The following is a 15041-nucleotide window of genomic DNA, read 5'->3' on the forward strand; positions in this document are numbered from 1 at the left end:
GCACGTGTTTCTTTGTTGAGAAATGTGATTAATTCATTAAGAGCGCATTTTGGAACAGAAACCGCACATGAAGCTTCGCCGTGCCGCTCTGTCAAAGGGATTAACCCGTCATATTTAATTTACTGAGCAGTCTTGCTAACCTAGAACACCCTGTTGCCATCAAGGCACAAAAAGTCTTTTCTCCTCCTGATTACCTCAAAAGCTTTGGTGTAACCTTTTGAGTCATATCACAGACGTGCAGCACAGCGACCAGGTGATTGACTGCAATAAACTCCCTTCAGACGTACGTATCAGCGAGGACCTTGAAGGAATGAGAAATGTGTTATTCTCCTTTCCAAAAACAGAGGAAAATTCCCCACGGACCAGAGCTGATGGCTCTACAACGCATTTGTCACTTTTCCCCTTGCGCGTTCTTTCATTTCATTCTCCTCCTCGCCAAACGCCAACTGTCGACTTGATGAGATAAACATTAAAGGCGAAGTCGGAGAAAGAGAGAGAATACGAGAGCGGGACGCAGAGGGAGCTGCCGATCATCTCCTCACGGAACGAGGAACTCTGGCGCCAATCTCCCCAATGTCTTAATTAATTGAACAAAGTAACTAATCATGCAAATTGTCCCTCAGCGGGAGAGACGTAAGCAAAGAGACAAGAACGTGGTGAAGGAGCTGAATCAAGCAGGTGATGGACGTCCAGATGAGACAGGTAGGGATGTGGAAAATTCATCTCCCAACTCCTCGCTGGAGTGTGAGGCTGGGCCGGTCTGCGAGGAAGGCAGGAGGTCTGAGATGAAGGAACTGCCGCATCTCATACCAAACGCTGTACATCACGACCTGCAGGCAAGGCCCTGGCCGGCGTGGGCATCATAAAACTCCAGATACGCCTTTCATCACCGCTCCTCTGATATATTTCCAAGGACTGATAAAGGCCATACTGCAGGTATAGATGACAACTTAAATTGACAGATTTCCCCGAAATCTCAGAGTGAATTACAATCAAATATGCCATTCAGAGCGGATCCTCGCTGTGGCCCCGACAGGTTCTGCTTTCCACAAAAGGCCTCCTGCTCCATGTCGAATCAGACCTCGCTTTTCATTCGCTTCAATCTCAGACATTAGCCTTGTTCCTACCTTTCTGCGCCTGGCGAGCCCCTCAATCAAGGTCACAAGGCAATGCGGTCCCTTCAAACTAAAATAAGCATTTACCTTTTCCGCTCAACTCTGGGGACATTTTCAGCGCTGGCAGAAAAACAGCTTGTTTACCGACACCTCTCAACAACGGGAGAGTCGCAGGAGGCCGTGGCTGCGGACGGCTGTTTAATTACATGGAAAAGCAGTGGCGAGGAGACGGGGCGCTATCTGCATATCAAAGGTGCTGTTCTTGGAAGCTTTGAAGATCAGACATCAAACAGGGCTATTCAAAGTGAGGTGAGGTGGCGCTCTCCACCTTTCTGTTTGAGTTAGTTTACACATCGAACTCTTTAGCCTCAAGTGGGCGATACGATGATACGCACCGCGAGACGATACGCGGGTGTTTCATTTGCTGGAAAATCAGTCACTCATGTTTGCTAATTTTATCCATCATATCACAATATATATCCATTGTTTAATCTGCAATTATTCTAATATTGATGAATCACTACAATAATGTTGAATAACACATTTTTGCTACTTGATGCTAAAAAGGAAATCTGAAGATGGTACACTGGGCTCTGGGAAGCTATAACAGGCTCTTTCACTATCTTCTCATATTCATAGTCAAAACAATTCATTGCTTAATCAAGAAAACAGTCAACAGATCAGTCAATGGTGATAATAGTCAGTTGCAGACTTACATACAGTCTCATCCACCCCTTCTCTGCCATGTCATTAAAGGCTCAGTGACAGGAAACTCGTATTATTACTTAGTCATCTCATTTTGTGCATCGTGATCTACCCTCAGCAACACATGAAGGAGAATAAGCACAGAATTAAGATTCCGAGCAAGTCATCGCTGCCATCGTATAAAACCCACAGCTTCACAACTTTCAAGGTGACACAAGCTTCAACACACTGGTGCATTTTTGTTGAGCTCCAAATATCCTTTTGTTGTTTCCTTAGAAAACAAGGCTGCTTTCAGGAGGGTTATTTCACAGTGGATTGCTTCACTAAAAGCAGAGAATACACAGGTGGCTACACTGTGCCCCATGTCAGCTTCCAACTGCACGCTGCAAATACTATTTTCCTCAATGATCGCAAAGGAAAGGATGAATTGAAATAGTTAATATTTAACAGGCTGTAAAAAACTAAACGAGGAGAGTATGAAACATGGCAGTCTCATGTTCCTCATGCTCAGGTGAAGTCTTAGCTAGCTCGTCTCCATAGCTCGTTTTGTCTGACCAATCAGTCCAAAAGCCAGATGTGAGGTTTGAGTTACAAGAATACAAAACAGCAAATCCTCAGATTTGACTAATGTTTGATATTTCTGCTTGATAAATGATTTAGCAGTTATTGACATTTTGGTTGGAAATCTAATTGTTTCCAAACTACATCTGTGCAGGGCTTCATCCAAAAATGATTTTCATCATCCACCTGTTATTTACTAAATATTACTTTGGTCATTTTAATGGGAAATCGTTAAAACAATAATCAGAAAGCAAAGAAACTAGCAAAAGCTGCCATTTTACAGGCTGTGACCGTTGATGTTTTGGCATTTTTGCTTCAGAAAATGGCTCCGTTAATTATCAATGATCATAACAGTAGAAAAATAATTGTCTCTCAGTTCTACGTTACAGGAACTCGTCCTCTTCCCTGGCTTGACAACGATGACTAGTGCCTCGCAAGTGACTGCCAGCCTCCGCTCTGTAACACAGAGTTCACTAAACAGCCATTTTATTATATGTGACTACAACATCTCAGTGAACAGCCCATTACAAAACTGGAGCATCTCTCCCTTTGTAAACACTCAAGTGTGACTTTCAGTCTGCTGCCCTGCCTCAGCGCCGCTCTGAAGCAGCGTGGACCAAAGTCCGAGGGGATCAGCTCATAATCCCCGGCCCCTTCAGGCACCGGCAGAGCAGATAAAGGCATGGCATCGGTTTGAGATCGCATCCCTCTGTGTGACCTGTAAAAAGCGGCGAGCCGTCTCGCGCGAGTCAACAACGATGCACTTCAAAAAGCGGCCGATTCGGGCGGCTGGATGGATGAACGTGGCACGGGGAGGAAGCTCAGCGGCGGGGAGCGAGGCATGAAAACAAACAGCTCGCAGTTACAAACACAAAAGAACAAGTGTGTCCTGTGAGAAACAATCATGACAGCCGTACAGTAGATAATCAGGAGCCTCACATCGACGCTCCTCGCTGCTGAAAAAGGCTCTTTCCGGCTCTTTTAGCGTTGAACCTATAACAGAAATCTTTGACTTGTTCTGACATCACTCATTCTGCTTTATAATTCCCACTTATACATTTATATTTCATTTCAAACAGGAAATAAAGAGAATTACTGATTGGAGGAAATTTCCCAAGCACGCTGCTGGCCTACATGCATGAAAATGTGATGAAATCTTGTCCTCGTCTTTCAGATACAACGTTACACGTCCCTGCAAAGGTGCATAAGTGTGCATGCGAGAGACGGGCGCCGTGATGGGGAGAGAGACAGAGTGAGATGTTACAAGTTCTCTAATTATTTCAGCGTGCTCGCCGTGACACATGACAGACATTCATTTCAGCCTTCTTCAGACTGCCACGCTGCTGCAGTCACATCTGTCGACTGTGCACATTAGATCCAATATTAATAAACGCCATTCACCAAAGCATGCAGCTCGGAATATTCTGCTTCTTTCATGATAAAAAGAAAAAAAAAAATCTGCCATTTTGCAACATCTCTTCCCCCCCAAAAGCTTCCCGCACACAGGGACGTGGATAATAAGGCGTCATTTATTTGTGAGCGTTGCTGTTTTTCGGGCGTGCTCGTGGGTGCACGGACGTCACTGTGTGTGTCAATGCTTGTCTTTATTTCTCACTGATTGGCTCTTCTCCTGGCAACAGTCCAAACAGCCTTTGCTCCACTAAACGCGAGTGGAGCTGCTGGTGGGAGAGACGAGGACTCTGGGGGAGCGACATCTTGTGACAACTCTGTCACATTATTTCATCATCGACAGAGGACTCTCATTACTGTAGGTCCTTTCTGACAGATAAAAATCACATTTTCAGGACAGAGTGCGGTGTGATGCAGCTGCTTGGACAAGGAAAAAAATCTGAAGGCACAGCTGGTGAATTTTTGAAACTGTAGAAACTGCGTCTTTGGTGGTAACTAAAGTATCTGGAACGGATTACATTCTGTAATTGCTTGCGATTTATTCAAGAGAAGCAGAGCAGCTCACACGGATTGTGTTGCGCGTGATTTGTATTCCTTCCCATGGACATCCAAACTGAAATTTTGGGCAAAAAGCAGCTAAGCTGAAAAGAGGTCTAGTGTGGAAGGAAAAAGCACTCTCATACACATTCTCTTCGCACACCACAACTGTCCTTGACACATGACTTGAGATACATGGAGGACATCTGACAGAAGATGTAACAGCCTGCCTCTTGTGCACCCCCTCATTCCCCCTCCTTCCACCATCAGCAGCGCAGCACACACAAACCAACATCTGCAGCACAGAAAGACACATTCATTCGACATGCGCTGCAGCCTTCAATCACAACAGAATCTGCAACCGAGACCAGCGGCGCCCAGAAATGAGGGAGAAAGCTGTCCAAAGAGCGCACGTCTACAGGAAGTTTCTTTGTAGGATCAATTTTCATTATCAGGCTTCAAAGTCTTCCTTTGCTCGGAGGACGACTGAACAGACGAATACATGACACACACACATGCACTGAAAACAAATCCCGGTGGTGCACAGGACTGGAACCCCATTTGATCTCCAAAGACTCCTGAGCTGCAAAACCTTAAATATTAATGGACTTCAACTCCAACGCTCATGCTCACGCTCAGACTCACAAGAAAGAGAGGCAGACAGCTTGTATTTTCCTAATTAAATTAATCACAAAAGGCCACAGCACAAACATCCTCACAGGGAACAGAGTTCACCTTTTGACAAAGAACAAAGCACAAAGATAAATTTCCCCCGATGCGAGTTACTGAACAGGGACGGGTTTCACGCATCGCAGTCATCACGACGGAAGAGACACCTTTACAGAATCGCCACTTTCTAATTAATAAACAGTCTGTGAAAGCTTTTCATGTATTATATTAGTATTGTGTCTATGCAGCACTGTTGCAGAGCACATTTGCCGTATGTATACAGCATATAATGCATGGTGTCGTTATATGCTGCTGAACAACTACATGAACCGATGGCAAGTGAGACTTCAACCATCCACAGCAGCCCTTCACCATTTTTTGTGACGACCTGCTTCAACCAGCACTCATACTGCTGGTGCTAGAACACACTGACGCTCTGAACTTGCTCTTAGGGGAGCTCCTATTGTTACAGGAATGCCTGATGAAGCTGATGGTAACGAGCAAGCAGACGTCACACACACAACTCTTCTCAAATCTGCAGCTCTTTAAGACATTATGAGGAGCAAACCAAGGTGTGTAATGTAAGCTAGCTGTTGAATTAAGGTTATTTATTTCTCCTGGACGCCACCGGTTGAAAGTGCACATAATGGCACAACACAAAAAACAGTATCTACTTCATTTAGAAGCATATCAGCACACAATAAGAAGACTAAAGCTGGTGATTCCACACATGCACTCTGCACACATTTCAAACACCAGTGAGTTTGTCCCTTTCCTTAAATACACAGCAGAGGCTTGGACTTGCAGTCTTTCCTGCAGTCCCTGACAGAGAGCAGCCTCTTGAACAAGCTCAACAGCTTCACCAATTTGAGCCCACGCTCTGGCTCTTCTTGGCGAAGGAGCTCCTGGATTTCTTCACCTGCTCTGTCTCTTGACACCGACTTTTCTGTGCACGCCGTCCAATTTTGAGTTCCACCCACCTTGGGCATAGCTGAACACCGAGAAAGTTATGCAGTGTGATCTATTTGTAGCCTGTGCAGTGCACAACATAGTTTTGCATTTCTTCTGTCGAGGAGAAGAAAATCTGGTTGTCTTTGCAACACAGGCTTTCGAAAAACCTGCATCACGCCCTGCACACTCAATGCATGCAAGCAGGGAAGTCATGCCTACACCTGCCTGCAAAATGTGTGCCAACAGCAAATTAACTAACGGGTAATTAGTGAGCCACAATATCCATATGCTTCAAACATCAGAGCATGCACTGGCCCATGCAGCAGGCTTTTCCAGGGTTTATGGGCATCACTTGGCCCATTAACTGTCTGAAAAGACTGAAAAATCACAACTGTCTAAAGACATTCAATTTGCTTGTTTTGTCTATAACCCAAAGATACTTTTAGGATCAAACAGCAAGAGCAAATCCTCACAACTAAGAAGCCCGAATGACTGAGTTTTGCTTGAAAAATTACCTGATTTTCCCAATAGTTGAGTTTAGACCTCATTCTGTCCACAAACATTTTCCTTTCTCCCCATGAGGGCAGTAATTAATGGAGTCCAAACTGTGTGTGTGTGTGTGTGTGTGTGTGTGTGTGTGTGAAGCACCAGCCATTTTTCACATGAAGCAGCACTTTGGGAGCACAACTGCTGTTGACTGGAATTTACATTTCTGAGCATAAAGTGATAGATGTGATCGTAAAACGACCCACCTAAGCCCTGATGAGTCGACACATTCTATGATAATGTGTGCAAACTTCAGCAGAATGAATATATTACAGCAGACAACAGAGCAGGTGCAAGGACGCCTTCCCAAACTAACAGCCTGACGCAAACACTGATCAGCCAGCGTGCAGCAGGTGACCTGACTTCCGATTAGTCGGGGAAGTTGAGCGCTGAAAGATCAGAAAATACAATCGCAGGCTACGGACATGAAGATCTTTCGCGCGGCCCGACAGACAGTGTTGGTTTTAACTTTGGCACCCTGAACGTGCGTCTGCGTAAACCCATAATTTCATGCAAATGACAACAACTTCAAATAGGCCTGCACCCGCTTTTACAGCAGGTCCGGATGCGTCCTGGCGCGCGTGAATCACGGCTCAATATTCGCAACTTGAATCGGGCGACATCAGCATCAGATGCCGTCCTCGGCTGGTGACGCCGTGGAAACTTACATCGGTGGTTGCGACGCTTCCCCTTGTACATGGTCATTGTGTACGGGTCCAGCTTTGCGCTCTTTCAGGTCCGCTTTCAGGTGGAGGAGAGACCGCGGCGGCACTTTCTGACTAGATATAAATTAGCCCTTCAGACGGAGGCGCTGCTTAAGCGAGGATCATACCATGCTCAGAGACGGGAGAGGGGGGGCGGAGTACAGTGCGTCTCACACACACACACACACACACACACACACACACACACACACACACACACACACACACACACACACACACAGCAGCGGTGCGAAATTCATAAATAAACATGATCAAGAGGCAAAATCAGACACTGAGGAAAAGAACCAGCCGTGACTTCACCAACGCACGATTCATTCTGGTCGAATCTCCTCTCGTTTGGTTGGAAAAATGTTTCTGTTTGGATTCACTGAATTTGTGGGAATGTTTCCTCTCAGTTTTCTCTGATTAATAAACAGTAAACTCTGCTGAGCTGATTATCTGTGTCAGACAAACGGTTTCATCTGCTAATTGCACCAATCCAAAATACATCAGCTCATTGTGCGCATGAGTTACATTTTTAGTTATTGCCTCTTTAACAAAAAACAGACATGATTATCAGCTGAAATAAAATCTTAATTCTCACTGTCCTGATGAATTTAAGGAGGATATTCTAAAGAAACATCACACTAATCTGTAGGTTAAAAGATCAATGCTGGGGGTCCATGAAACCAAAGAGCAGATTTTCTCAATGCCACCAATTGAATACTGATATAATGTATAATATAACATGATAACTGATATTTAAATGATGAGATACTGTAGATGCTGTTGAGAGAGATTTATTTTTTCTCCCTGTTATGCAGATTTATATTTAAAACAGTGGTTCTCAAACTTATCACTCAAAAGTCTACCTCTGATTTTTATCCAAGGTCAGAGGTCCGAAACAATTGGTGATAACAAAATAACATTTAAGGTGAAGTTTCAACCTGCCAGCTTATGTTAGACAGGCAGACAGGAAGCTAACTATGCTATCAGATCTGTGAGGCGATGCTAAGAACAGTATGGAAATTATGATAACATGCCAACGATAATGGCAGCAGGTATGTTTCCCATGTGTGCCGGCTCAGTTTATAATGCTAGCATGCTAACATTCAGCAATAAATGAACGACTGAATGAATGAAATCAACACAGATTACATTTCAGAGAAAAAAAACAGATGTAAAACAAGGAGCACGAGTGAAAATGAGTGCTACTGTTAATAAAAAGCTTTATTAAGGTTAAAACAGACATCTGCTAGTTTGAGGCTACGTTAAAGGTTTGTGTTTATGAGTTGTCGTTTAAAGTTAGCGAGTCTAACACTTAAAGAAAGAGTGTTCTACTTTTTTGGGCCGTTGTGGCTGAGGGTGGCATCCCCAAAAGTTTTTGTGGCAACCTTGGGGATGACTAAAAGAGCAGCTGTGGAGGATCTTCAGATCAATTCCATGCAGGAAGTGGTGGACGAACTGACTAATAATGACATCCATGTTGGTTGCATGGCTAAAAATTCAAAATGCATCAGCGCTATGTCATCAAAGTTGATTTTTAATACTCACTATTCTTAAAAAAAACACACAATCTAATCCAGATTATTTCATTGTACACATCCTTTACTTTAGATTTCCAATCAGTTCAGCCTCTAAAGAAGACCAAACCCTGATATCAAGCACTGTCTGCGACCTTCAAGGTGACACTGCGTTCACGTTCATCCTCGTTCACACCGTGAGGCGGTGATACATCTTTTCTGCATTAAGATGAGAGTGATGTGGCATCCAGCGGTGAACCGCTCTCCGCTGTAATACTCTGATTGCTGTCTGACTCCAAATGAGCATACAGTGACATTGGCACAAAAATAATACTCCGCTGCCTCCAAAACCTCTGGCCGCACTTGAGAAAAGGTGCATCTCATCTTACTTGCAAACGGGATGGTGTTGCTAAGGAGACAAGGATAAGGAAGCAGCCTGGATGTTGATTTTGTGCGATTCATTCCGCTATATTGCATTATTATTGTGTGGGTTGAATAGCAGCCCTTCTTTTTTTTTTTTTTGGCCTAAGATGAATTGTGCAGCAGAAACAAATAACTCTGAAAGCCAACTGCATGGAAGTGGCAAAGGATTCAATCAATATTGCTCTGCTCTGAACCGACTGCTGCTCACATGCTCCAGAGTGACAAATGGTCTTTATGCTTTTACTTTGAAACTTATAAAAAATGAAATCACTCAAAGGGAATTTTGGGAAAACCAAATAAATCAGTACAGTGGATATGATCACCGGTTCACGCACTGGACTGCAGGTCAAGGTCATTGCTGTCAAAGCGGCTTTTCCACATTCAAAGCAGCATTTCTTTGGATGAGGAAAACAAACAAAACAAAAGGTGTAAACATGTCACATCAGTAAGAAGAACTGAGAAAATCTTATTTAAAAGTATCGCAGGGACATCTGGTGTCCGTGATGGATTAATACAACAAACAGCCTCAAGAACACAATAGGAAACACGTCGTCAACATGGCATAAAATCAGGAAATGTGAATCATAATCAACACTCTTTATGTGCTTCATTCTGCGACTCATTTCCCTCAAAAATTGGAAATTAAAGAATCACTTCGCTCAAGGCCCTTCTCAATAAGCATTCAGCTGAACACATCTCTGAGCAAAGCCAGACTCCTCATTAGGAAATTTTTTACATTTTCATTTTAAAAAATACGAGGACTTTTTTAATTGAATTCTCCTTTTGCAAAGCAGAGTTTCGATCAGCAGCTTTGTGGTTCGTGGAAACGGCTTCTTTTCTCAGAACGCTCACGATGTTTCCAGTTAGATGTGAAATTTAAAGGCGTTGTATTCATGTTGGAGAAAATGTGTATTTCATAACTTTTATTGTGAGTATCTAAAGACTACAGAGGATGAAATCTGACCTTCAGACCTGTTCAGTCACTGCGGTTTGGATCTCAATATCAAACGCCTTGATCAGGATTCTTTGACTTTAATGAGGCTATTAAAGCAGCTAATCAATATTTTTATATGGACAACAGATCACATGACGATGTGCAATGTGAAAGGCAGATCACCAAATGGCAGACAGTCAAAGTTAGCGACTAGCTGCTAAACATAGCGCAGCATTTAGCAGCTAAAGAGCCAGATACTTCCCTCAGGAGTTGGTGGAGACCAAAAACAGACTTAAAAGTGAATATGGGACTGATATTCTCCTGGTGACCAGCTGTTTTAACCAAAAAGCTGATAATACGTCAGTGTTGTGTTCAGGTGACCAAAAAAAATCTGTTACTACAGGTTTAAACTCTTAGGTTGGTCCCAGGTGTTATATTATTTACATGCCCTCTTTCTATGTGTAAGCAGGAGTAAATATACACGTCTTCTCAAAGGACCACTGTGCCGTCAGCTCTCCACAGTGACTATTTGTCTCTTCTAGTAATATACTGCAGCCTCTCTGAAGCAGCCATTGTTATTTCCCTTGCTGTACCGCACCGTTGATATAGTTAAAGCCAGCAAAACTGACTTCATGTAACGACCCAGGTGCTGAATTTTCCTTCGTAAGACTGACGAGAAACTATACACCTTAATAAACTGTATACCCTGTTTCTGGGAACCTTAAGTCTTCAAAGCATTAAGCACATCATTACCCCTTTTAAGACATGAAGAGCGTCCTAGAAGATGCACATGCATCAACCTAATCTAAAGTGCACGGCACTCTCTGCTAGCATTTGAAACACACTCCCCGTTAACAAATGACCCTCATTTATAGCTGAGATGGAGGGATGCTGCAGATGCCCAAGGGGAAGATTTTCTACATGATGGATATAAATCTGCTCAAGCCATCACATCTCATTGGCCTATGACTTACAGCCCCTCTTAGCTCATTAGACAGGCACTGCTTTTGGCACTGAGTAATTGCAAACGTATCTAGTGTGTCAACTGCTGCAACTGCTTAGCAGTCTGTGACAGTGAATCGTCTCTCTTCGCTGTTACTCTGCTTACAAAGCCTGAACTGCTCATTTGTTTGGATTTGGTCCAATTGGACAGACCAGTGTTGAGCTCAAGGTGTCAAAAAAGACATAGAGGAGATGAAACAAACTCTCCCAGGCCCCCAGGCTTTTTTCTATGATGAACTTCACGTAACCTTCATTTAAAGTCTCTGCATTCACAGTGAAAACTGCCCAGATAATCTCTGATGCACCTATTATACACCAGTGCCACAGTATTGCCTTGTTAGCAGTGTTGTTAGCAGTGACTTTACTCCTCTAAGCGAATGCATGCAGATTAGGGCACTGTGCTCAAAGGGAACCTTATACTGAAAGGAGCAACAACAATCCCCTGAGAGACACTGAGAGTCTTAAAGAATCACATTAATAAAGAGAAATCAGGCATCCAATCCTACACAAATGCTTCTGAGTATCTCCTCTGGAAGCAAAAGCTGCAGGAAGCCTCTCAGCAGGTCTTCAACAGGAGGATGCCTCTGACTGAAGCGTTGATTGCAAAGCTGGGAAGGAAAACAGCACACTCTAGTGGAAAACAGCAGCATGACAGCGATGGCTGACCGACTGGTGATGATGATCTTAAAAGGCAGTTCCTAAAGCCGCTCTGTAGACAGAGAATAATGATGGCTGATTTTACACGCATGGATGCATTTCGCCCACATTTAAATAAACCTCCCTCTGATGCAACAATAAAATCCTGATTTCACATTAACAGCACACTGCGCTGTGAGACATCACCTGGTCAGATTGATGGTCACATGGGACATTTTTCCACAATGAGTATGTTTGCTTTTACAGTGTGGTATAAGTACATTTACTTAATGGATTTGAGTACTTTATCCACCACTGCCAGAGACTATCCCAGCATGCATTGGACCGTACTGACATCACCGCATGTGTTGCTCCAAGTTTCATTTTAAAGAGGTAACTGTGAGTGTTTTGACATTATTGTATAAAACAATGTCAATTCTGTCTTTATTGGAGTGCAGAAATGCTAATGCTAATTCATCCATTCATTTCTCTATCTGTCCCAGCATGCTTTGGTCTAAAGGCAGAGAGCCACCTGGCTGCCAGTCTATAACAGAGCATGAAATACAGACAGAAAACAAACAAATACACAAGAAGGAGAAAAAAAAAAAAACACTGTCACGCTCACACTAAGACAAGTCTTTGGAGTCTGGGAGAAAACTGCAGTGATTGACAGGAAGCAAGTGAATAAGAGGAAAACATGCAAACTCGAATGATTTCCACGACCAGGACGGTGAGGTTCCAGTGTTAACCACTGGTCCCTGTTTCATTTCATGTGGTCAGTATCTCACAAACACAGAGTAAAAATCTTTCTAATAAATCCAGTTTGTTCTCAGATGTCTGTTTGGTGATCGTATCTGTATGTTGAAGGCTGTAATAACAGTGATCTATTTTTGTCATGGTGCACTGCACGTGCCATGCTTCTGAAATCTCATTTCTGTGACTCTTCGGTCTCCGGCGGCTGACGCAAAGCTGTCCCTGTTTCGGGGGGAAAAAGCTTGACCAGGCCTCCAAAATCCACAAATCCTCAACAAGTAAACAAACACACATGTGAACACTCTCATTATTTATTTTGTTTCACTAAATTACGGGATTATTTTCTAAAGGCTGAGCAGATAAAAACGATGTTTACCCATCCTCTAATGTACTTCCATTTAATCGCTGGTCTTTTTCATTCACCGCGCATGAAGCACATTTATCAAGCCTACATCCTCTCAAGTAAGACCTCATTTAGTTTTTATTTAGACCCTAATCTGCATTATCCCTCCCTCCTGCTTCCTTCCCTTTATTTCCCCTCACTCCTTCTCCCTCTCTCCCATCCATTTTGTCTCTTTCTGCTTCCTGCTCTCTCTCTCTCCATCTGTCAGGGTCAGCAGAGTGCAAAGAATCACATTAAGAAGTATTCAAATGTTGAACTAGTCGCAATTGCTATTCATACAGGCATTAAAGGCTGCCAAATCTAATTCAGCTCAGACACTATCAGTGCCACAGCCGCTCACCCAGTCAGCAGAGATAATACAACCCACGCAGGGTGGCGGGGGTTAGAAAAGCCCCATACACAGACAATAATGTCTCCTGGATGTAATGGAGCCACAAAATGACTGAGCCGTTGTCCGTCCTGCAGGATGATTTCGACCAACGGGGTTGGGGGGAGAAAAGAGGAAGCGAAGGAGACGGGTTTGACTTCATTTTCGATCCTATCTGCTGTGGCTCAGATTAACAAGGCTGTGATTTCGATGCCGGGAGTTGGGAAGTGACACTCGTAAAGAATAGAGTGATTAATGCACCAAGGATGACAAATGGTAGACTGTCAGGGCCGGTAGATTAAAAATGGACACGTGTGTCGTTGCAGATGCTCCACAGCTGAGTGTGAATGTTAGCGCTCTGCTCTGACTACTAATCTTAACTACTGGTAATCCCTTATTGTAGTTTTTCTGTACTTCATATCAGCATGACCGACCTGATTCACGAAGTCCAACGAGACATTTTCAAACACTTTCCCAACATTTTGTCTGCACGAGCACACAATACTTGTGAAAAGGTATTCTACTAGAGAGATCAAGTACATGTTTGCAAATAAAAACACTAACAACCTGCAACATTAGACAGTAGATTCATATTTCATGTCATGGGGGGCAAAAAGGGGTCATAGGTCAAATGCCGCATATATGCAGTTCCAACAAAGGCAAATTTAAAGGTGCTTTTTCTTTCTACATGATCAGCACATTCTGTATATTCTGTCTGGGGATATAAACTCTGTATGTACAAGCATCTCCTCCTGTCTCCTGAGGGGGTCGCTGTTGTACACACTCCTTCCAAATATGCCCCCTTTTCAGAGAATGTAATGAAACTGTAAGTGCTTCATCACCTGCACAGGTCTCCAGCTGAGGTGAAAATCAGCTTTTTATCAGTTTCTAAAAAGAGTACATAAATAGTTGCAAAGTATAAATTACTCTTCAGAAAAACACCTTTTTTTTGGGGAGTATTTATTGGAAAATTATTTATGGTGTGGTCCTCACAGATTGTTGCTGACTTTGATGAGCACACATTAGAAAATGTACATTTCCAGGTGTAAAAATATCAATATTTACTATCCCTTAACCCTGATCTTAAAGCCAGAGCGTGCAACTGTGACCACAAATGACAATTATGGTATGTTAATGAATTTTAAAATGTTAGAGCAGTTATGACGTCAGGAAACTGACTCAGTAATGTTAGTTACACAGCAATCACTATCTGAAGTTAGCAAAAGTTAGCTAATATTAGCCACCATAAACTGCTGGTCAAACACAGCCAAGCAAGGTGGTGTTAGCAAAACCTTTGAGTGTATTGAATTGATTAATGGTGAGTTAATTCAAGACTAGAAGCACAACCATGTGTCTCTAATGCAAATCCTTTAATAAACTTAGAAATTAATGAGTTTTAAGAGTTTTTTCTCTTATGCATTCAACATTTCATGATGTCATTAATAACTAACACTTGATATTGGTACACATATGTTTTTCATCATTAACATAAATACATGCATAAAAACCCCTTTATATCATCTCTACATATACATCTACTGTACATGAATATTTTGTTTAGATTCTGAAAAACAGACCTTATGATCAGCTGTTTGAAATGACAGAAAACATGCAGCACTAAATAAACCTCTTTAAGATATTTTGACTGATTATTGTTATCATTTTTGCACATGTTGGCAGTTATGCTCCTCTGCATCCAGGCCTTCAATGTGATGCCTGTCAAATCCAGCTGCACTAAAAAATCCAGAGGTTTTTAAAAAGTCATACACTAGACAAGATCACAAAAAATGCATCTAGGAAAC

General features: G+C 42.8%; 1 protein-coding gene across 9 annotated transcripts in view; it reads right to left on the reverse strand.

The window, feature by feature from the left end:
• Positions 1-15041, reverse strand: part of ralyl (RALY RNA binding protein like) — a 135135-nt gene that overhangs the window by 23063 nt on the left and 97031 nt on the right. Inside the window, exon 1 of one of the 9 annotated variants that reach the window (XR_013079376.1) lies at positions 7163-7333. The exons of 7 other annotated variants lie outside the window; for them this stretch is intronic. Coding sequence is in view for 1 of the 2 variants with exons in the window: in XM_076761201.1 (XP_076617316.1) it covers positions 7163-7199 (37 nt within the window). In the remaining variant the exon portion in view is untranslated. Of the gene's footprint in view, positions 1-7162; positions 7334-15041 lie in introns of those variants that run through there. One more of the 9 variants, XM_076761201.1, reaches the window with a different exon arrangement.

The sequence above is a fragment of the Chaetodon auriga genome, chromosome 21, assembly GCF_051107435.1.
Source record: "Chaetodon auriga isolate fChaAug3 chromosome 21, fChaAug3.hap1, whole genome shotgun sequence".
NCBI classification, from domain to species: domain Eukaryota; kingdom Metazoa; phylum Chordata; class Actinopteri; order Chaetodontiformes; family Chaetodontidae; genus Chaetodon; species Chaetodon auriga.